The sequence below is a fragment of the Solanum lycopersicum genome, chromosome 11, assembly GCF_036512215.1.
Source record: "Solanum lycopersicum chromosome 11, SLM_r2.1".
Taxonomy (NCBI): Eukaryota; Viridiplantae; Streptophyta; class Magnoliopsida; order Solanales; family Solanaceae; genus Solanum; species Solanum lycopersicum.
This window is the reverse complement of record NC_090810.1, coordinates 9,533,017-9,556,437: the sequence shown is the minus strand read 5'-3', so window position 1 is coordinate 9,556,437 and position 23,421 is coordinate 9,533,017. Positions and strand designations below refer to the sequence as shown.

General features: G+C 33.4%; 3 protein-coding genes and 1 long non-coding RNA gene across 4 annotated transcripts; 1 reads left to right on the top strand and 3 right to left on the bottom strand.

Moving 5' to 3' along the window:
- Nucleotides 1-4,924: 4,924 nt before the first annotated feature.
- On the bottom strand, nucleotides 4,925-5,357 carry LOC138339644 (uncharacterized). Its single transcript, XR_011212519.1, has 2 exons — nucleotides 5,264-5,357; nucleotides 4,925-5,163 (listed from the first exon to the last, which is right to left on the bottom strand). It is a non-coding gene; the product is annotated as an uncharacterized lncRNA (long non-coding RNA).
- A 3,446-nt stretch (nucleotides 5,358-8,803) lies between these two features.
- On the bottom strand, nucleotides 8,804-11,610 carry LOC138339198 (uncharacterized). The gene is made up of 4 exons (XM_069290781.1): nucleotides 11,123-11,610; nucleotides 10,462-10,882; nucleotides 10,116-10,356; nucleotides 8,804-9,339 (listed from the first exon to the last, which is right to left on the bottom strand). The coding sequence occupies exons 1-4, from the start codon at nucleotides 11,608-11,610 to the stop codon at nucleotides 8,804-8,806; spliced, it is 1,686 nt and encodes a 561-aa protein (XP_069146882.1).
- A 1,982-nt stretch (nucleotides 11,611-13,592) lies between these two features.
- Nucleotides 13,593-17,868, top strand: LOC101245315 (uncharacterized membrane protein At4g09580). Its single transcript, XM_004250349.5, has 4 exons — nucleotides 13,593-14,453; nucleotides 16,160-16,430; nucleotides 16,548-16,718; nucleotides 17,390-17,868. Exons 1-4 carry the CDS (start codon nucleotides 14,170-14,172, stop codon nucleotides 17,519-17,521), a joined length of 858 nt encoding a protein of 285 aa, XP_004250397.1. The 5' UTR covers nucleotides 13,593-14,169; the 3' UTR covers nucleotides 17,522-17,868.
- A 292-nt stretch (nucleotides 17,869-18,160) lies between these two features.
- LOC101245018 (calcium-dependent protein kinase 11-like) lies at nucleotides 18,161-22,464 on the bottom strand. The gene is made up of 7 exons (XM_004250348.5): nucleotides 21,625-22,464; nucleotides 20,435-20,578; nucleotides 20,164-20,316; nucleotides 19,970-20,085; nucleotides 19,051-19,218; nucleotides 18,650-18,874; nucleotides 18,161-18,474 (listed from the first exon to the last, which is right to left on the bottom strand). Exons 1-7 carry the CDS (start codon nucleotides 22,193-22,195, stop codon nucleotides 18,334-18,336), a joined length of 1,518 nt encoding a protein of 505 aa, XP_004250396.1. The 5' UTR covers nucleotides 22,196-22,464; the 3' UTR covers nucleotides 18,161-18,333.
- Between the last annotated feature and the right edge of the window lie 957 nt (nucleotides 22,465-23,421).

The window sequence follows — 23,421 nt, the reverse complement described above, 5'->3', positions numbered from 1 at the left end:
CCTATTTACTTTACATAATTGGCCGACAAACTTTTTACATGATTGGCCGACAAACTATTTACTTTACGGCTTTTGTACATTTGGCTTTTTTCAGCCGACGCAAGACGACAAAAATAAAAAGACTCTTACTTTATACATATGGCTGATATTCAGCCGACACGACAATACATATAATACTTTATGGCTATTATTCAGCCAACAATAATAATGGAACTACATCAACATCAGGATCAGATTCTCACTTTCATTTTCCAGGTTGTTATTTCACAAAATAACACTACGATCAGGTGCTGAAGATGATGGTTGATAAGCCAACTGGAAGTTGTAAGGCAAATGCAATTGCAAGTATTAATATTAAACCTGATAATGTAGATATAAGAGAATTGAAGTGGATTATTGATATTGGAGCCACACATCATGTTACTTATTGTGATAAGATCCTTCATGATTGCAAACATCCAACAAAGTCAAATCCTAATAGAGTGAAAGAACCTAAAGGGAATAAAATATAAAATAGAACACATTTACAGTGATTTTGGGAGAATACAAGCTGAAAAATGTGCTACATGCACCAGATTTTAGGTTTAATTTGTTGTCAGTTTCTAAACTGACAAAGGACTTAAATTGTGTGGTGTCTTTTTCTCCTAACCTATGTACAATGCACGATCTAAATACTGGGGAGGTGATTGGGATTGGTAAGGAAGAAGAAGGTCTTTACATTCTCAAGCATGAAGCATTTTAAGTAGCAGGAGGAGCAGTAATTACAAACAAGAAAATTACAGATTTGAAGTTGTGGCATCTCAGATTAGGTCACCCTTCTATGAAAGTAATGAAGCACATATGTAAGTATCCAAGAAGAATGCATGGTTTGCTCTTTAGCCAAACAGTATAGATTGAAGTTTCCTTCTAGTACAAATATATCCAGTAGTTTGTTTCAGCTTGTACACATGAATGTTTGGGGTCCTCATAAGCATCCTACCTATTATAGAAAGCATTACTTCTTGACCATAGTTGATGACTACAGTAGATTTACATGGGTTTTTCTGTTACAGTCAAAAAGGGAAGTAGGAGTCGTATTGAAAGATTTCTTTTCCATGATCTGTAATCAATTTGGTTGTTCAGTAAAGACTATAAGATCAGATAATGGTACTGAGTTCTTCAATAGTCAAATGAACGCTTTATTTTCTACATTAGGCATTGTGCATCAAAGTAGTTGTCCTTATACCCCACAACAAAATGGGGTAGTTGAAAGGAAACATAAACACGTTTTGGAGGTAGGAAGAGCATTGAAGTTGTAATCTCATGTGCCTAGTAGATTTTGGGGTGATTGTATACAAACAGCAGTCTATCTTATTAACAGATTGCCTACTAGTGTTTTGGATGGTCAGTCTCCTTATGAGGTGTTGTTTGGATAACTTCCTAGCATAGAACACATTAAAGTTTTTGGATGTTTATGCTTTGCGAGTTCATTGCCCAGATGAGACAAATTTGAGGCTAGAGCAAAGAGAGCAGTCTTGTTGGGTTTCTCTTCTACTCAAAAGGGGTATAGACTGTATGATTTGGATACAAGAACTTTTTTTATTAGCAGAGATGTGGTTTTCGGAGAAGAGATTTTCCCCTTTAAGCTTCTGAAATCAAATGAAGAAAATTTTCCTTTATTGTCACCTTCTATAGATAATGCAGATGCAAATGACTGTGATCAGTCAACTATGCAGTCAATATTACATTCTAATGAATCACATGAGACTGTGGTAGAACCTGCAGAAGCTGAGGTTATGATGGAACCTGGTGTAGAAGTTGAGGTTATGATGGAACCTGAAGAAGTTGATCCTATACCTGTTGATGATCTTGTGCATCCAGGTGAGGTTCAACAAGATAATATTGTTCCTAGAAAGACTAGTCGAGCTACCAAACCACCATTATGGATCAAAGACTATATTGTACCTCAAAAATCTCATCCTCATTCACTCACCAATACTATTTGCTATGACAACATTTCCACTAATTATAAGAATTATTTGAATGCTTTTTCTGCAGTGGTAGAGCCTTAGTCTTATCTTAAGGCTTCTCAAGACAAATTATGGGTTGAAGCCATGCATCAAGAAGTTCGAGCATTAGAAGATAATGGTGCCTGTACTATTGTAGAGTTGCCTCTTGGTGAAAAGGCCATTGGGTCAAAATGGGCGTATAAAATCAAATATAGATCAAATCGTGAGGTTGATAGACATAAATTCATTTAGTTGCTAAAGGATACACACAAAGAGAAGGCCTTGATTACCATGAGACTCTCTCCAGTTGCAAAGATGATCACAATTCAAACAATTCTTACACTGACAGCTTCATATGGTTGGGATTTATCTCAAATGGATGTAAATAATGTTTTTTTACAAGGTGATCTCAATGAGGATATTTACATGAATCTTCCTCTTGGATTGCAAAGACAGGGAGAGAATAAGGTGTGCAAGCTGAGGAAATCATTGTATGGTTTAAAGCAGGCCTCTAGACAAATGGAATATCAAGTTTACTACAGCTCTACTGGCAGCGGAATATACTCAGAGTGCACATGATCAATCCTTGTTTATTAGAAAAGTTGGAAATGATCTAGTCATAATTTTGGTCTATGTAGATGATCTTTTGATCACAGGAAACAGTTCTTCTTTGATTCAAGAAGCCAAGGCTACTTTGAATCAGAACTTCAATATGAAAGACTTGGGGAATCTTAGATATTTTTTGGGGATAGAAATTTTGAAATCCAAAGATGGACTTTTACTTAATCAACGGAAGTATGTTTTGCAACCTATTTCAGAAGTTGGGTTGAGTGGTGCAAAAACAGTGAGTACTCCTTTAGAGTTCAATCACAAACTTACCGGTCTAGAATATGATAAAAGTGTTTGGTGTTTCTAATGATCCTGAACTAGATGATGTTACATCTTATCAAAGGTTGATTGGGAAGTTGTTATATCTAACGATTACTAGGCCTGATATTTGTTTCAGTGTGCACGTTTTAAGTCAATTCATGCAACATCCTAAAACTTCTCATTAGGAAGCAACACTAAGAATTGTGAAGTACATAAAGAGGTCTCAGGACTTGGAGTTTTGCTACGAAAAGGAACTGAACCTTCAAAACTCACTGGATATTGTGATTCTGATTGCTTCATGTCCAAATACAAGGCGATCAGTCACAGGGTACATGGTAAAAGTTGGAGATCCGTTGATTTCTTGGAAATAAAAAAAACAACAAATTGTTAGTCGAAGCTCTGCTGAAGCAGAATATAGGAGTTTGGCAGCTCTAGTTGCGGAGTTAGTGTGGTTAGTCCAGTTGTTAGTCCAATATAAGTTTTCACAGACTGCAAATCAGCTATCCAGATAGCAGAGAATCCAGTGTTCCATGAGCGTACGAAACACATAGAAATTGATTGTCACTTAATTCAAGAGAAAGTGAAATCCAATTTTATAAGTCCTCAATACATATGTACTGCTATGCAACTTGCTGATATCTTCACCAAAGGGTAGGTGCTACTCAGCATCAGTTTCTATTGACCAAACATGGTGTGTTAGATGTTTTCCACCCTACAGTTTGAGGGGGGTATTGAAATATAATTCTGAAGAATAGTCAAATTGGTAGGAAGTTAGGTAGTTGAATCAAATGGTTTAGCGTTTGTTAATTTTCTATTATCAATTATGTTAAAGGCATGTCATACACATGTGAGTTGGTAGTTTCCTATATATAGGAACATTCTGTATTCGGCAACTCATTCAATCAATTTGAAATGAAAATTAGTCCATTGGCTACAATGTGAATTTGTTCTTGTAAGCTCTCAATTCAGTTAGGATAGTTAAGATCACAAAGTTTTCAAGTTATATGAAAGAGCCCAATGAAAAACAAATACATGTTGGGTCCTATGTGTGAATATAGGATTCAAACTTAATTTATTGATTTAATGTATTATTGACATATGATTCAATTAAGATATTATACAAAAATATTTTTTTAATTTTAAACGGATATCATTTCCTCATGAATATAATTTAAATCGAAATTTTTTAATTTGTCTTTATCCCAAAATTTATATGTATCAATGGAGGAAATACATGTTCTGCCTAGTCTACGCACTACAGATAAAGCATATGTGGATATGCTATTAACAATCAGCAAATACCGAAAAAAATTGAGAGTGGAAAACTAAAATAAAAATAAAATTATATCCGCATTATTTATTAATATAATATTTTATTTCTTCAAAATTTGTTTATAATTAATTTATTTTTCTTATATATAAAATTTATCGTATACAAACATAATCAAGAGATTGTTAAAGATAATTTTTTTTTAGTGTTTCCTTGTCTTTACTTTGCCAATGGTCATAATTGCATGGATATGACAAAGGATTGAAGTGGCCATTTCACCTTATTCTGGAAATTAAATATTCCTTTAATAGATTAAATAAAAAGCACTCTTGGCAATTAAAAATTCCTTTAATAGATTAAAAAAGAAAAACTTTTAAAATGATACTATTACCTCGAAGTTATTAACATAGCCCAAAACATTATTAAATATCTCTGATCTATGTTCAAAATAATTGATGTATATATAAATTAGGTAATTTTTATATATAGCAAATATAAAATTTATATTTGTATGTCATAACAAAGTTTATATAATTGCGCTTCATAGTAAACATATATGTGTATAATTCTCTATACATATACAATTGAAGCGAATTGTGCAAAACGAAGTGTATAAACGAGAAAGAGAAAAAGACCCATGGGTAGAGAATTGTATAAAATGAAGTCTATAAAGCAAAATATATAAAACGAATAATTATAAGTGTATAAGACGATTATAGACAATTTGAATTTGTATAAAACGAGAAAGGCAAAAAGACAAAAGATACTTGAACAGGAAATATATAATTGAATCGAATTGTATAAAACGAGAAAGAGAGAAATTACTAATATTGATTAAAATATTTATATAGGCTATTATTCATAATTGATTCATAAATTAACTAATGGTCTTAGACCATGGTGTTGGAGTATCCGGTGATGTATGAGATGGTGTATAGTCAATTATTATTGAATCATCAACCTCCATTTTGTAAAGCTTGGTTCCACTTGTATAAGCTTCATTTGATTTAATTTCTCTTTTTTCAATTCTTGCTGCTAAATCATATAACAAAGAAAAAATAAATTATTAACACTATATTATTATAATACTTGCAAGATGAAATAATTGTGACATATAAAAAAGAGTTGCACTTACCTTCTGCTACTAAAACAATAGACCATAACAAGAAAATTATCTTCAAAAGAAGAAAATAATTTGTTGCAACAACCTTCATCATGTATTTTTTTTTCGTAATTAGAGATATGATATTATTTTTGCACTTTGTGAAACCTTTAAATAATAAAAATGTTCACAAATTCCTTGATATAATTATGGTAAAAATCATTAATAATATAACATAAAAAATGGACTCCTTTAATAATGAGGAAATTATGTTAATAATTACTCCCTCTAGTCCATATTTAGTGGATTTGACGTATCATTAGGAAAGATACTTTAGGGTATATAAATTGATTACCATTTTCCATCTTTTTAGCAACTAAAAAATGTGAATGAAGAGCAAATATTGAAAAATAATTCCGACAATCTTGAATTTTTAGCTTTATTTTATTCAATAAAAATATAATGGGCAATTTTCACATATACCAAATAAAAAATTTATATTTGTATGCTATAGCAAAATTTACATAATTGCGCTTCATAGCAAATATAGAAACTGTATAGTTCGCTATAAATATACAGTTGAAGCAAATTATATAAAACGAAGTGAATAAAACAAGAAAGAGAAAGACACTTGGGCAGAGAACTGTCTAAAAACGAAGTGTATAAAACGAATTGTATTATTATAAGTGTGTAGAATGATTATATACAATTTGAATTTGTACAAAGAGAGAAAGACAAAAGTGACTTGACAAGAAATATACAATTGAATCGAATTGTATAAAACGAGAAAGAGAGAAATTAGATACAATTTGAAAATTGTATAAAACGAGAAAGAGAGAAAGGCAAAAGAAACTGGGTAGGAGAGTATTTTTATTGTATAACTATAAGTGTATAGGACGAAAATATATGTACTTGCATGTGTATATACAATTTTTTCACGCTTTATACTAACAGAAACGCAATTTATACATTTCGCTTCTGTTTCTATAAGTGAGAAAGGCGAGGGTGGCGAGTGAAATCTGGAAGAGGGGAGAGAGTGGAACAAAAATATATGTATTTATACAATATTCTCTGCTTTATATAATTAGAAACAATTTTTATACGCTTGTGTTTGTATAAAAAGTGAGGAAGCGAGCGAGAGATTGGAGGAGAGTGGCGAGCGAGATATTTGGGAGAGAGGCACCTGACAATTTTTTGCAAACGTTTGCTATGGGGCACAATTAAATCAAATCCTAACTACTCCATTTATTTTAGGTTATTAGTTTGCTATTATATACAATTTTCTCAAATATAAATTACGTTTTAAAGTAACTTATCACTCATTGATATAAAAATGCATTGTTATGACAACATATTCAAAATATTTACTAAAAATTTTGCGAACAATAATTAAATACCACTTCATTGATTTGATATTCGGAAATACCACTTTATTGATTTGATATTCGGAAAGTTGTTGTTCATCACTTTGCTTTTTAGCAAGTTCATTAACTTTTTCAGTACCCACAATTTTTATTTTTATTTTGGACTGTCAGATTTATTACTTTCATGGGTATAAAGATCATGCCGAAATTTAGATATGCTATCTTCAGCCATTTTAGCCGCATAACTTACATTTTTTAAAATTCTTGGGAATTCATAGATTAAAAGAAGGAGAATCTCCAAAAAGTTGGTGATTATATAGGATATCGCTTATTATCCTCTTTGAATCAGACATTAAGGTGAAAATCGCACATTCTCCCTTTACCTAAAACCCTAAAAAAAATTACTAAACACACAACAATGTATATCAAAATCAAACAAAATATATAATATATGAATGTTAGTGGTGATCACTAATCAATCACAAATATCAAATAAAACTCACTAAAATCCAAATCAAAATGGTAAATTATGAAAAATCATAAATAGACAATTTCAGAAAAATCTCTAAGAAAGTCTTTGATATTTATGTTAGTTTTCTTGCAGCAGATGCATATCAATCATGCATAAATGTGAAGCTACGTAGAGAAGAAGAAGAGAAGAACAGAGAAGAAGAAGAAGAATGGAGGAAGAAAACGTTTATTCCATTGTATTCTCAAAAAATGTATTTGTAATCTGTACATACAAGTATATATATACAAGAATGAAAACTAAATTTATTCTAACTACCTTCTAACTACTTTAACAACTTCTTTGATGTAGATTCCTCTTAATTACAATTATTTACACAATGATCTTAAGTAATGCCTTCTTTAATACTCCCCCTCAAGTTTGTAGGTATGAATAGGTTTAATACACCAAACTTGGATAGTAGATACTCATGTTGAGTTTTTCCCAAGCCTTTAGTTAACATGTCTGCTTCTTGTTCATTGGTACTCAAGTATTGAGTTTGCACTAGTCCATTATGAATCTTCTCTCTTATAAAATGACAATCCAACTCTATATGCTTTGTTCTTTCATGTAGCACAGGATTAGCAGCTATTTGAATAGCTGACTTGCTGTCACTGTATATAGTTACTGGAGTGTGTACTTCAGCTCCAAACTCTTTGAATAGTTTCACTAACCACACAACTTCAGCCACTGCACTTGCCATACTTCTGTACTCAGCTTCAGTTGAGCTTCTAGAAATGGTTGCTTGCTTCTTAGACTTCCATGATATTAGTGAGCCTCCCAACTTCACCATGAAGCCTGTAACTGACCTCCTTGTATGTAAGCAACTACCCCAGTCTGAGTCACAGTAAACTTGGAGTTCTTTGCTCTTTGTACTGGATAATAGAACACCCAGTCCAGCTTGTCTTTTGATATATCTTACTACTTTGAGAGCAACATTTAGATGAGATTTCTTAGGCTGATGTAGAAATTGACTTAAAGTGTGTGTAGCAATTGAAATGTCTGGTCTAGTGACATTTAGATATAGTAATTTTCCAACTAACCTTCTGTACACTGTTGGCTCTGTCAACAATTTATCATTTTTGTTTGTTCCATTTAATTCATCATATTCTCTAGTTGTTAACTGCACATAAGGATCCAGTGGAGTAGCAGCTGGTTTTGCAGCACTAAGACCTGCCTTAGATATGATCGCCAATGTATATTTCCTCTGATGCATTACAATTCCATCTTGTGATCTAGCAAACTCAATCCCATGGAAATACCTGAGGTTCCCTAGATCTTTCATTTTGAAATTTTCTTGTAAGGTGCTTTTAGTCTGTTGAATGAGATTGATATCACTTCCAGTGATCATCAAATCATCTACATATACTAACGGTATAACCAGAGATGCACTAGTTTTCTTGATGAATAATGAGTAATCAAGATGACTTTGTACAAAACCCAATTTGACAAGAACTTCAGTGAGCTTTGCATTCCATTGCCTAGGTGCTTGTTTTAATCCATAAAGGGATTTAGTGAGCCTGCACACTGGTTTCTCCCCCTGCACACTAAAACCCTTTAGAGGCTTAAAGCCAAAAGGAAGGACAATATAAACTTCATCAAGTAAATCACCCTGAAGAAATGCATTAGACACATCCATCTGATGAACATGCCAATGTTCTTTTGCAGCTAAGGATAGAACACTCCTAACAATCACCATTTTCACAACTGGAGAAAAGGTTTCCTGATAGTCCAGGCCTTCTTTTTGATTAAATCCTTTTGCCACAAGACGTGCCTTAAACCGTCAATCTCACCAGAGGCATGATACTTGATTTTAAAAATCCACTTGCAACCAATAACTTTCTTGTGAGTAGGTAAAGGAACCACCTGCCATGTTTGATTTGACTCCAAAGCTGATATTTCAGCTTGCATTGCCTCAACCCATCTAGGATCCTTACAAGCTTCCTCAAAAGAGGTAGGTTCAACTTCAGTACCAAAGGAAGAAAGAAAGGCTCGATAAGAAGCAGACAAGCTGTCATACCCAATGTACTTGTCAATAGAATACAGAGGCTTATTGGATTGAAGCTGAGCAGATGCAACATAATCTTGTAGCCATAAATGAGCTTTGGTACTTCTTTGTGATCTTCTTATAGAAGAAGTATCTTGAGCTAGAACTGTCTCAGTATGGACATCTGTGGTAGGAGGATTATGCTGGAACAAAGGTGTAACCTCTGAGGGTTCATCAACATTAGGAAACACTTGTCATGCAGTAGATGAAGGAGAAGCAAATGGAAATATAGCTTCTCTAAATAGTACATCTCTGCTAATGAAGAATGTTTTGTCCTTAATGTTGTATAACAGATTTCCCTTTGTATGAGCTTTATAGCTCATGTGCACTGCAATGACACTCCTAGGATGAAATTTGTCCTTAATATGCATATTTTTAGCAAAATATAGACAACCTATCACCCTCATATGCTGTAGAGAAGGTTTGCATTTGTGAAACATTTCATATGGAGATTTACCATGCAAAACAGATGTAGGCAACCTGTTTATAATATATGCAGCATTAAGAATGCAGTGCCCCCAAAATCTGATAGGAATATGACCTTGGAATCTGATGGATCTGGCTACCTCAAGTATATGTCTGTGTTTTCTTTCAGCTATACCATTCTGTTGAGGAGTGTGAATGCAGGTTCTTTGATGAATAATACCCATGCTTGTATACAAATGTGTACACTCAGTGTTAATAAACTCAGAACCATTATCAGTACGAATGACTTTAACTAATAAGTTGAATTGAGTTTTGACTAGAGTAAAGAAATTTTTCAATACAACACAAACATCACTCTTCAACTTTATTAGAAACAGCCACAACATTCTTGTACAATCATCCATAATCTATTGTCATCATATGTAGGAGTATGAAATGGACCCCAAACATCTATATGTATCAATTGAAATGGACTAGAAGATATAGTAGAGCTATTTGAAAAAGGAAGTCTTGGTTGTTTAGCTAGAGGACATATAGTACAGTTGTGAACTTCATTTGAACACTGTGTAACTGGAAGATTGAGAGTTCTAGCTAGAACATTAGATGAAGTATGACCAAGTCTTTGGTGCCATAAGACAGTTTGTGAACTTGATAAACCATCATGAACTAAATGAGAGCATGCTTGAGAGGTAGTACAATCTGTAGAAGATGAGGGATGAGGAATGAGATAGAGTCCAGCCTGTTCTCTACCAATCACCTTCACCCTGCCCCTGGAGAGATCCTGAATAGTCACAAACTCAGGATAGAAACATACTGCACACTGTAGATCCTTAGTAATTTTTTAGACTGACAATAGACTGAACTTAAAGACATGAATAAGAAGAACATTATTGATAATGTCTTGTGAGGTCATATTACTAGAGCCTGTATGTGTGATCAATGTACTATCTCCGTTTGGTAGTTGAACACTTCTAGGTGCATCAATTGGCAATGGATGTTTATTAATCAATAATTGTGAGTGAGGAGTCATATGATTTGTTGCACCAGAGTCTATAATCCATCCTGTATGTGCTATACTAGCTGAAAGAGCAGTGACATTACCTGATGAAGGATAGTTCTCTTGAGCTAGATTTGCACTGGAATGTGAATTTGAATCTCTTTCAGTGGTGCTTTGCCTATTGGATTGACCAAGAATCTGCAAGATTTGATTATATTGTTCCTGCAGAGCATTCAATCCTTTGTGATAATCAACAGGATCAGATTGTCTATCACCTCTACCATAACCTTGATTTCTTGGATTCTCAACTCTATTAAAATTAGAATGGTCAGTGTCACTAATTGCATTATTAGCATATGGATAAAATCTCCTATCATTACTTGGTCTTCCTCTCCCTTGACCATTCTAAGTAGGACCAGTAGAACCTCTTTTCTTCCTTTCATAACCAAGTGGATATCCATGAAGTTTATAACACACAGCCTGCATGTGTCCTGTTCTTTTACAATAGTCACAAAATGCATTTGGATCATAGCTTGAATTAGTATGAAACCTTGGTTTGGAAACTGATGATTGAGCAGTAAACAAGGCATTCAGATCAGATGAACTTGAACTGTGAGAAGTTTGTGACATGATACGTTGGCTTTCTCTTTCAACAAGTAGTGAGTATGCTTTATTTATAATAGGCAAAGGTACCATCATTAGTATTTGGCTTCTAGCTTGCTCATATGAATCATTTAATCCCATGAGAAACTGCAGTAACTTCTGATTGTGCATGAACACTACAAACTCTCTTGAATTCACACATTCACAACCAGGAACAGGTGCCAAACTATCATACTCTACCCACAACTCACGCAGCTTAGAAAAATAGCTTGAGATTAAACTTGTACCTTGGCTGATAGTAGCAATATCTTTGTGTAATTGAAAGATATGTGATCCATCAATCTTGTCATATCTTTCACATAAATCTTTCCACACAGCAGCTGCATTGGTAGAATAAACAATGCCTCCAAGTAACTCCTTTGAAACACAATTCATAATCCACGAAAGCACTTGGCATTGCATCGTTCCCATAGATTTGTCAAGTTAGGACCATATAACTCCTTTCTGCATGATCCATCAATGAATCCAAGTTTATTGCAACCTATAATTGCAATTTTCATAGCTCGACTCCATACTGAAAAATTATCAGCTCCAGTTAGTTGAATTGAACTAAGTAATACACCTGAGTTATCAATTGAATGTAAGAAGAAAGGATTATTATGGCTCAGCTTCTCAGGCAACTCATTGTCGATAGTTGCCATGGTTTTGGCTGAGATCTTGAAGCTCTACTATGTTGGCTCTGATACCATGTTAGTTTTCTTACAGCAGATGCATATCAATCATGCATAAATGTGAAGCTACGTAGAGAAGAAGAAGAGAAGAACAGAGAAGAAGAAGAAGAATGGAGAAAGAAAACGTTTATTCCATTGTATTCTCAAAAAATGAATTTGTAATCTGTACATACAAGTATATATATACAAGAATGAAAACTGAATTTATTCTAACTACTCTAACTACCTTCTAACTACTTTAACAACTTCTTTGATGTAGAGTCCTCTTAATTATAATTATTTACACAATGATCTGAAGTAATGCCTTCTTTAATAATTTAAATCTTTTGTTTGATTGATAAGCTCTCTAAAAAATTATATATGGAAGAGAGATAATATGGATTTTGACTTTAAGAAGAAAGTGTTTGAAGAAGGAAAGATGGAAGTAATTTGAAGTGAGAAATTTGGTTGAAAAATGTGAGAGGAATAGGGAGATAATCTAGTTAAATAAGGAATTAGATTTGGATACATTTAATTTGCTTTACCATTAATATTTACATTTTCAATAATTATTTTAAAGTATAGTTATTTATATTGATTATGTTAAGAATTTTGATTAATTAACGAATTTTTTTTAAAATTCAAATAATTTATCATGTTATGTATATTTTATACTTGCTATTAAATATTATTCATTTCTCAATATTTAGATAGCTTATATCTAATCAAGTGATTTGACAAAATTAACCCTATCATATTTAGTACTTCCTTAATTATATGCTAAATCAATAGCCGAATATAATTAATGAATATGTGCTAAATCAATAGCCGACAATCATCATTAATGAATTAGAAAATATAAATTAGGGATAATTTTAGAAACCTTCCTTCAGGTTTCTCTCTATAACACTCATCTCCCACGTGGTTTATGATATTATGTCTATCTTTTTTATTTTTATATTTTTGTAACCATTCTTTAAATCTATTTAAAATAAATATAAATTTATTTAGATTTGACAATTTTATCCTTATATATGCATATTTAGATATTCGTTGGATCAATTTCTTTTTTGTTCGTGAAAATGTTTAACTATAATAAATATGATTGTTCCTATCGAATTTCTCTCTTGAGGAGTTCATTTTTATCCTCTATTTAAAGAAATTGTTGCTGGAAAATATGGGTTATTGTGGGGGGGGGGGGGAATCTACGTGAATTGATAAAAGTGAAATGCAAATGAAGAGTTAATATTTAGAGAAAATGGTGGATTAGCTTGAATGAAGACTTTGATATTTGGTTGATAAAAAAATATGTATTTGTGTTAATTTATTTTTAAAATATTTGTTAAATAAGTTGTTTTTATATGATATTTATTAATATGAAGAAATTAATATAAAAAAGGTAAAATTGTCAAATCTAAATTCATTTATATTTATTTTAAATAGGTTTAAAAATAGTTACAACAAAATAGAAATAAGAGAGGTATACATAATATCATAAATCATATAAAAAATTAATGTTATAAATGCAAAATCTGAAGAAATGTCTCAGAAATTATCCTTATTAACTATGTGATTTTCTAAATTACAAATTAAAAAAATATTCCCTTCGTGCAACCATCTTAGCTCTCACTTTCTTTCATTTCCACCAAATCAAGAAAAGCATATACTACTTTATAAAAAAGGAAATATCCCAAACAAAAAAAAATTCTAAAAGATAAAATAAATACATAATACTTTTTTTGTCAATTTTTATTTTTCATTATCATCTTTTCAAAGTTAATAGTTAATTTTTAAAAATTAAATTAAATTAATATTTTAAACAAGAAATTTAAATATTTATAAATTATATATATTATAAATTATAATTTTTTATATATCAACTAAACATTTTAATCTAACTGCAAAAAATTAAAAAAAAATTATCATGAGAATTAAAAATGGACGACTTACCACAAGAAAATATCCAAATCCCTAGAAGCTTATATTTCTCCTTTCTCGTTAGTAGTTTTTCTTTTCTTTGTTCTTTGTGTATACTGTGCTGTAAACCCAGCTCCCAATTCTCTGTTTTCTGCTAATTTCCATTCAGTTTTTTCCAAAAAAGGAATCTGGGTTTGTTTTGTTCTTGATTTAGCTTTAGTTTGATATATTTTCAGTAATGTATTGGGATTTTTCTTTGGCTAGATTTGTGAGCTGAACAACACTTGTAAATTTGAAGTTTTGTGATTGGATCAATATGATTGAAGATTAGTGTAGTGTTTGTTACGTTCATCATCACCGTGTGTCAATGGCTGCACCGAGGAATATAGTGGTGGACACAAGTCGGTTAGTTACAAGGGATGAAGAAGAGAAGAAGAGTATGGATATGTTGTGTGCAGATGAATTGGATTCGCCAACAGCTAAGAGGTTTAAGGAAGGGAGGTTTCCATTGTCAAGTTGGGAATTTGCAGCAGCTTTTGGGGTTATTTTGGTGTTCTCAACAGGATTGTTTTGCTTATACTTGTCAATGCCAGCTGCTGAGTATGGTAAATTGAAGCTGCCTCGTACCATCTCCGATCTCCGGATTCTCAAGTAAACTCACTTTTGACATTGCTTTTTTTTGTTTTGTTTTGTTTTTACATTCACTTACCTTTGACATTTTTGTGATCTTTAGTTAATGTATTGGAAATTATGAGTTGACTTAGATACTACTGTATATTTGGTTCAAAATATGAACAACGAGCCCATGAAAAGCAAAGGGGATTCAATATCGACTATGCATAAAATAATTTTAACCAAGTATAAATAGTGTAATTATGTGCACTTTGTGGGATTTCACTGAGATTATGTTTTATAAGTACTATAATTTTCCACTGAAGGGGGTTCGGATGTACCTCCTTGGCCCTATTTATAAGTACTATAATTTTCCACTGAAGGGGGTTCGGATGTACCTCCTTGGCCCTACTTGGCTCCACGTCTGAATTTGTCGTTTGGTGGTTATGGCAGGGGTTCAATTAGTAACTGGATATTCCAACTCCTAGTTACTTCTCAGAAAAGCACGAACTGTTTGCAGTGGCTCATGTGGCCAAACCTTATACAATTGTGTGATGAGTCTATGCATTTTTAGGCCTCAAATGTTCCTGAGGTTTGTTGATTATAACTTTTTGTATTAGGAAGTTGTTCTTGTCGATGTCACAAACTTTTTCTTCTTGTTTCTTGTAATCGCTTAACCAATATTCATGCCCTCCTTCAGTGGTGTGACAAGTCTATGCATTTTTACGCCTCAAATGTTCCTGAGGTTTGTTGATTTTATTTATTAGGAAGTAGTTCTTGCGGATGTCAAAAATTTTCCTACTTGTTTCTTGTAACCCCTAAACCAATATTTGTGCCCTCCTGGATGACTTTCTCATTCACATTAGATTCCCCTCCCTTAATATTTGTGAAAGTTTGTAGCTTTATCATTGATTCGAACTCTTGTGAGCATGGATGTGCATGGCTCCCTCAATAAGTGATGATAATAATCTTAACAGAAGCAAGTATGAGGAGGCAACAGATTTTACCCCTTTTTCCTGTTGAAGATGTTCAGGGTAGCACATTATTCATATGCTATGTTTTGTGTTTGTCATTTTGTTCAAAATGCTAAAAGCCCACGTCTTTTATTTTCAAAAGCTTGGACTTATCAGAAATATTTGGAGACAATTAGTTCATTTTTAATTTCTTATGGAAATATCTGTCACGAGAAATATGCGGAAGTAACATTAAGAAAATTAAACAGACATGATACTCATTGACCCCAAACATTTGGCTTGGGAACACCGACAGTAGCAATTACGAAAAATTTCAGGTACGGTGCAAGTATAGTAACTAGGCATCATCACCTGCAGGATTTTGGTTTGGTGGTAAGAGCGCAATGCGTGATATGTGGGTTAGGTGCGCGTCGTGGGTTCAAATTCTTCCCAAGACAAAAACCTAATATTTAAGTGGAAAGGAGGGGGATGGCCCATTATCCACTTAGTTTCGAACCTTGCGCTACTGGCTTTCAGGGATTTCTTGTTTGTCAGAAGGAAAGAAAAGTAAAGTAATTACACATCTAATATTAGCAGTATTTCTCACTGGTGGTCCCCACCTGAATGTATTGTTGCTCTATGATTGAAAATTTTGATGTAATTTCTGCTTAATGATGTTATACTTTTCTTAATTTGGGTTTGACATTGTATCTCTTGCTTTATGAGGTGTGCTCTTATTTTCTCAGCTGGTTCTGTTTTGTTTCAATGTTAATATTATGTTTTCTTTTCCAGGGATAATCTCGGAATGTATGCGAAAGTATACCCCACAAAATTTATTCTTGGTTACTGCTCAACATACATATTCATGCAGACATTCATGATTCCTGGTACAATATTCATGTCTTTACTTGCTGGAGCACTTTTTGGCATTTTCAGAGGGCTTCTCTTGGTTGTCTTTAATGCAACAGCTGGAGCATCGTCCTGCTATTTTCTGTCTAAATTGATCGGCAGGCCTATAGTTAACTGGATGTGGCCTGAAAAGTTGAGATTTTTCCAGGCAGAGGTCTGTAGTCTTCTTAAAGTGATTGCTAGTGATGTACTGCCTCTTTTATCTACTATATTCATCGTAGCTTTCTTTCTGGTGCACACTGCACACTAATGTGAAATGTTTTGGTTTTAGATAGCCAAACGTCGGGATAAGTTGCTCAACTACATGCTGTTTTTGAGAATAACTCCAACATTACCAAATCTTTTCATCAATTTGGCATCTCCTATTGTGGATATACCATTCCATATTTTCTTTTTGGCCACCGTGATTGGTCTCATCCCAGCTGCTTATATTACAGTGAAGGTAAGTCTTTCTTCTGTTAATAGTAGCGGTTTCTTCCTTCCTTTTCTTTTTATTTTTTCCTTCCCCGCTTTCTCTTGCTTTTCTGTATTTTCTGCTCCTTGAAGTCTGTTTTAGACTGTAGTATCCTTGAATCGATTATTGATACATATGGTAAAGAAGTTCTAGAATAACCTGCATGGTTCATCTTCAAGAATGCTAGTGTTATTCGTATAGTTAAACCATGATTAATCTGTTGATTGGCAGGAGAGTTAGCTGTCGCAGATAAGTTGCAACTTTTTTTGTGTGGGAGTGATGGGGTGGTTTTATCAAGAGCGTTCTTTGTTTAACTCCAGTAAAAGAAAAAGGAAAATAAAGTGGACTAATGAACTGAGAAATATTGGGCAGAATAGTATGTTGAAATACTCTGTAGTTGAATAACATGGTGATTGATCTGCCTTATGAGCATGTACGTAATCCTTCTGAGGGATTATTTTTTTGTATCTCTCAAGTCACACCCACACCAAAGATCCCAACAATTTGCAGCCAACTCAGCTTTGGGCAGGACTCGAGGCTGAGTTGGCACATTTTGGTTGATATCTCGAATGTGTCAATATTGCTTGTGCTATCCAACCGATCATTCTTTTGTATCATTCTGACCTCATTAGTGCTACTGTCATTCTTCAAATTGCTAGGCTGGCCTAACCCTTGGGGAACTGAAGTCCGTCAAAGATCTATATGATTTCAAGACCTTGTCTGTGCTTTTCCTCATTGGTGCTCTCATAATTTTGCCAACCGTCTTAAAGAGGAAGCGGATATATGAATAGAGATTCCTTGAAGGACCAACAGATTGTACCTTGTAAAGGGACTTGAAGATTTCTTTATTATGACTTGACTGCAAATTGGAGTGGCAGCCGGCAGGATTGAGGTAACAGCCCTTCATTTTCCAGTACCTGACTCACAATGAAGAAGGCATTTTCAAGTGACTGACAGATTTGCCTGAGGCAATCACAAGGGCTGAGAAGTGTTCCATACTGTGTTCTTTGCCCTTTTCTTATATTAACTAGATTACTCCCTGTAATCGGTTGAAAACAAAGGTGATAGGTAACACGATAATATTGTTATTACAATTCCCTTCAAAGATGAATGCAGTGTCGCAAGCTCTTCTAATGAATTGTTTTTCGTCAATTTCATCTACACAATTGTCAAAAAAACACTAAGCTGGGAAATATAGTGAATGGTCAAGGAACTCACTGTACTCTAAAAAACTAGTGAAAGAATTTGCTCTAGTGCTTATTTTATGGCTGTTTAAACATGTTACACAGTTGATTTTTAAAGGCCAGTATAGTTGTTTGCACATATAAAATGTGTGGATCATCATTACATAGAGGTTCATGAAAAGGAATTCCAACTTCTCCAAATTGAAGGACAGGTCCTCTAATTGAAAAGAGGAACACATACTACAATTTACCTTGATAAAAAAGTGTAATAATTTAGTTAATTCGTAAAATACAATATCTGTATAACTATGTCCTTTAGCCAACTATATAGGCTTCTGAATCACAAGAATTTTTTTAAAAAAATTACATTGACAAATTGGATTTAACATTGATGATGCTATACAAATGCAAAAAATCTCCTATTGACCATTGTCACTGTCACTGGCTCCAAGAGCATCTGCCAAATTGAAGGTCAGATTGCCTCTCATTGTTCTAGCTGCTAGTCCTGTATTTCCCTTCTTCATCATAGTTGCGAATTCCCCATAATCTATGCGTCCATCCTGCCAAACGAAAAAGATTATTAACTCGGAGATCCTGAGTACAAATTTCACGATCTTTCAGAGAAACCAAAATATATATTCACGTGATTGGTTGATGAGAAGAAAAATGAATTACGTTCACACGTGTGGAGTACGTTGAGGCAAAACCAAGTAGTTTAGAGTTGTGGGGACTTACATTGTCTATATCAATCTCTTTGATAATATCCTCCAATTTAACATCACCTAACCCAAACTCTTGGCAAGCTTGTTGAAGCTCATCAATGGTGATATAACCACTACCATCCTTGTCGAAGTAGGAAAATGCAGCAAGCAGATTCTCCTCCCTCTCCATCTTGTTCAAATGCAATGTTGCAGCGATGAATTCACCATAGTCGATAGTGCCGTTGTTGTCAAAGTCAGCCTACAGAAAACATTATGGTCATGTCATTTTGCTACTTGTGTGAATGGACTATAATTCTATAACCCTTACACACTTCTCTACTCAACAAATCCTACTACCAGGTGTCCAAAGAGGGTATAATCCAACTGAAATTTTTTCCGGATACTTAATAAAGAGATGGAATAAAGAACAAGTACCGCGCTCATCAAGGCCTTGATTTCGGACTCTGTTAAGTCAGATCCTACTCTTTTCAAACCATGCTTTAGTTCCTCATATGTGATTGTTCCACTGTTGTCTGTGTCAATCATTTTGAATAATTGCTTTAGGCCGCCTATTTCTTCCTCTGAAAGCCTTTCTGCTATGACCTGTTTACACAGTAATTCAAGTATAAAATCAATGCATCATCCAAAGTCTGAACTAGGTAAAAATATTTGTAGTGCAGAGTAAGTGACTCAAAAAAGACAAATGCCAAGTTTTAGCTCACAGGTGGTTCGTTTTGGAGTGACTTCATCTATATGTTAAACACATGCGTGTACTACTCGCTGTGTAGTCAAATATCAGGGTGGGTTAGGTTAGTTAATCCGGCTTGAGACGCGTTCGTTGACAGAACCACCCTAGGAATCTCTATGCATTTCACCTCTCCGACGGTTCAGGTCTCATGACCCCTTCAACAATATCAAGATACACATTAAGTTGTCCAAAAGTTTTCATGATTACTCTTTTGTTTTCAAGGTTATACTAGCTCATTATGAAAACATACATTCTTCAGTCATCTTGATGATATACACCAAGTTCAGATTCTCAAATGACAAAGCTCTTGGTAAACAACAAATGGTTAAACTGCTTTTAGGTACTCAGTGAACAGCATCGTGCAACGATATCAAATCATAAAATAAAGTAAGCATGTTGATCCTTCAATGAGTGAAATTATCTTGACAACATATCTAAACATGTCCGATAATTCCCATAAGAGGCCAAGTTGAAACTGCATCATATCTTCATAACGGCTAGTGCAGAAATACTTATGTGAGGCATATCATATACCAAACATCAAAACAAAGACAGCTAAAAAGCTGATTAAAAGAAAAGCAGGTAAGCTAATAAAAGAGTACTCACTCGTAAAGCCATCTTTTTAAGTTTGTTCATATCATAGAACTGCTTTAGGCGCGACAGAACTGCAGAACCCAAGGGTCTGTCCGGAGCAACATTATCATCCACAATCCAAGGATGACCTGAACAAATGAACAAATTAACTACCAAGTAGAAGATGAAACAATTGATTTTGCGACTAACTTAAAAACTTAACACACATAGAACTTGATGCGCGGTTAATCGTGCTCTAGGATCCCTGGTGAGCATCTTTTTTACCAAATCTTTTGCACTATCAGAAATCTGAGGCCAAGGTTCTGATTCGAAGTCTATCTTTCCTTTCAATATCTGTTTGAAGATACCATTGTCTGTCTCTGCGAGTAGAAAATTGAGAAAAGAAAACTAAGCATGAGAGAGAGAAGTAGAATTAGTCTTTGACCTTCCTTTTAAAAAAGAAAGATGCTACAAAATAATCAGACGTAAAAATTTTACCAGCCCAGAAAGGAGGAACTCCACATAACAAGATATAAAGGATGACTCCAGCACTCCAGACGTCTATTTCAGGCCCATAGTATTTGTGCAACACTTCAGGAGCAACATAATATGGACTTCCAACAACATCTGAGAAATACTGCCCTGAAAGGCAAAATAGGAAGAAGGAAGATAATTGGTTACATTATTAAGCACTCTCAAATTGTCCAATACTTCACCACGAGCACAGCAGATCATCGAAAAATTTACTGCCATGCTTTATTTTACCCAAGTTTTATTACTTAATTCGTCTTAGATCACTGTTGAGAGATGAAACAATTGCATTTACAAGTCAAGAAGAAGAATCTGACTCTAAGACGGAGGTAAAAAAAAGGAAATGTTAACAAAAGGTACAATACATAAACATGTCCTTTAACTTGACTCCGGTTGACATCTATGCCCTTCAACTTTGAGTGTGCACAAGTAGACACTTAAACTTTTATGAAATTCAAGTAACACATAGGACATAAATTGTCATGCAGACGTAAGATACATGTGTCTATTTGTCCAATTTTATAAAAGTTAAAGTACCTATACACATCTAAAGTTAGAGGGCATAGATGCCAACTAAAGCAACTTTAAAGGCATGTTTATGTATTATGCCTAAATAAAAAGAAAAGGAGGGTTCTTAAATTGCTGGAAGGCAAGCATACTATGATGAAACTAAAGTATGAAGAGTTGCAGGAACAAGTTCTTCACTTGGAGTTCCATTACATCATACAAAAGACCAAAGGTAAAGTTCAACCTTTTCAGTAAACCAACAAAGCAGTTAAAGTTTCTACCACTGCCAAAGCAAATTTAACAAGACAGATAACAAAGAAGCTCATTAATGAAATCTTAAAGTAAACAAAAACAAATGTAAACTTTAAAGGAGAAAAAACAAGAACAACATATTAATTAAATGGTAGAAAAGCTAGCAAATAACTTTTCATTGATGTTGACCAACCTTTCTTCAATGGAAATCAATCAATGCCAGATAAAGAAGGTATTTTGAAAAGAATTAAAGACAGAAAAGGCTAAAGCAATAATAAATATAGAAAAAGGATGGTTTTCAAGAATGGCATCAACAAGAAGCAATGAAAATCATTAAAATTTAACCAAATGATGAAATTAGAGCAACCCCATGAGCATATTGATTGAAGAAAGCAAACCTGGCTTATAGAAAATAGAGAGACCAAAATCAGTAGCCTTAAGCTTAGCATCTTCATCAGAGCTATCAAAAAGGAAATTCTCAGGTTTTAGATCTCTATGCATAACCCCAAGAGAATGACAAGCCTCAACAACTTTTACAATAGTTTTCATCAATTGTGCAGCTTTCTTCTCACTAAAATGCCCCTTTTGAACAATTCTATCAAAAAGTTCACCCCCTTTACAAACCTCCATAACAATATGTACAAAAAGATTATCCTCATAAGTCCCTTTGATCCTAACAACATAAGGGTGTTCAGACAAATGATGCATTATCTGAATCTCTCTCCATACATCCTCATAATCTTCTTTACAAAAAAGTTTCCTTTTTGGGATTGTTTTACAAGCATATTCAAGACCTGTTGCATTCTCTGTGCATAAATAAGTTGTACCAAATTGACCTTGCCCTAGTTTCTTCCCAAGAGTATAATGCTCACCTATTCTTGGGGTTTGGTATGGAAGAACATTCATACATGATTTTGTTGATGATGAAACTGTTGGGGGTTTGCTATTTTCAGATTTAGGGATCTCCATTTTTGCTGATTCTTCAAATCAAGATTCAATCTTTTCTTCTATTTTCTAATCTTTGAAAAAGAAATAATTCTTGGGAAGGAAAAAGTATGTTGGTTGTTGATTTTGAGGAAAAATTATGGATTTGCGTTTGTTGTAAATGATGATTTTTGTTTCATAATATGGTGTCTCAAGTTGTAAATTTATGGATTTGTGTTTGTTCTATTTTTATTATAATAATATGGTGTCTCAAGTTGACTTGGACTTACGTTTGGGGAAAATGGAGGGAGTCACGTTACATTATTTTAAGTGAAAAATGTCCAACTCATCCTTAACTTTCCACTTTGGATCAATGTTTTTTCATGAATATTAAAGAAAACGAAAGATCTCGTCGAATTTTGAGACAAGACACATTTATGTCATTTGTTAAAAATTTAATTCGTTCATGTCGTTATTGTTAATTGAAATATAGCGTATAGATAAATTAAACTTTTAATAATTGATATGGATGAGTATTTTCTCAAGGTTCAATGACATAAAAATATGATTTAATGTGGCCGAAAAATGATTCTACATAATTGAAATTGTTTTCGGTTGACAAATAATGGCGTGAATGAATCTTTTGTCAAACGAAAATAGTATAAATGGGCCAAATTTTTAATGGATGACATAGATAAGTTTTGTCTCAAAATTGTATCACATATTTGAACTTTTTTCCTTAAATAAATAGTATGTGTTTCCTTTTAACTTTATCATCAATTGATATTTATGTTGTGTATAAATCAACATTTAAAATTGTATAAAATTGAATATGTAAATAGATGTGTAATGTGTAAATTATATAATACATGATGGAGGAACTTTCACATATAGTAAATATATACTGAATAGTAAATATATACTGAATGATGTAATTTTTCCTACATGTAATCATGAGAATGCATGTATATATTTGTTTAACTTAATATAAATTTGAATGGGCATTTAAATGTATGCTTATACATATTCAATAATATTAGATAACATAAATATATTAGCGTAGATAAAGTTAAATAAGAAACTTATATATTATGTTAATATTAAATGATGCATTTTGAGTCCTTCAAATATTTTAAATGGGGGCATCTTTTAGTCTTTGTTAACTTTTTTTTATTTTTTGGGAGAACTTAAGGATAACTCATATGCAGCTGTATGCTTTTGGTAGTGTATACCACGATAACGTATACTTCACATTATTAAGTGGAAACTCT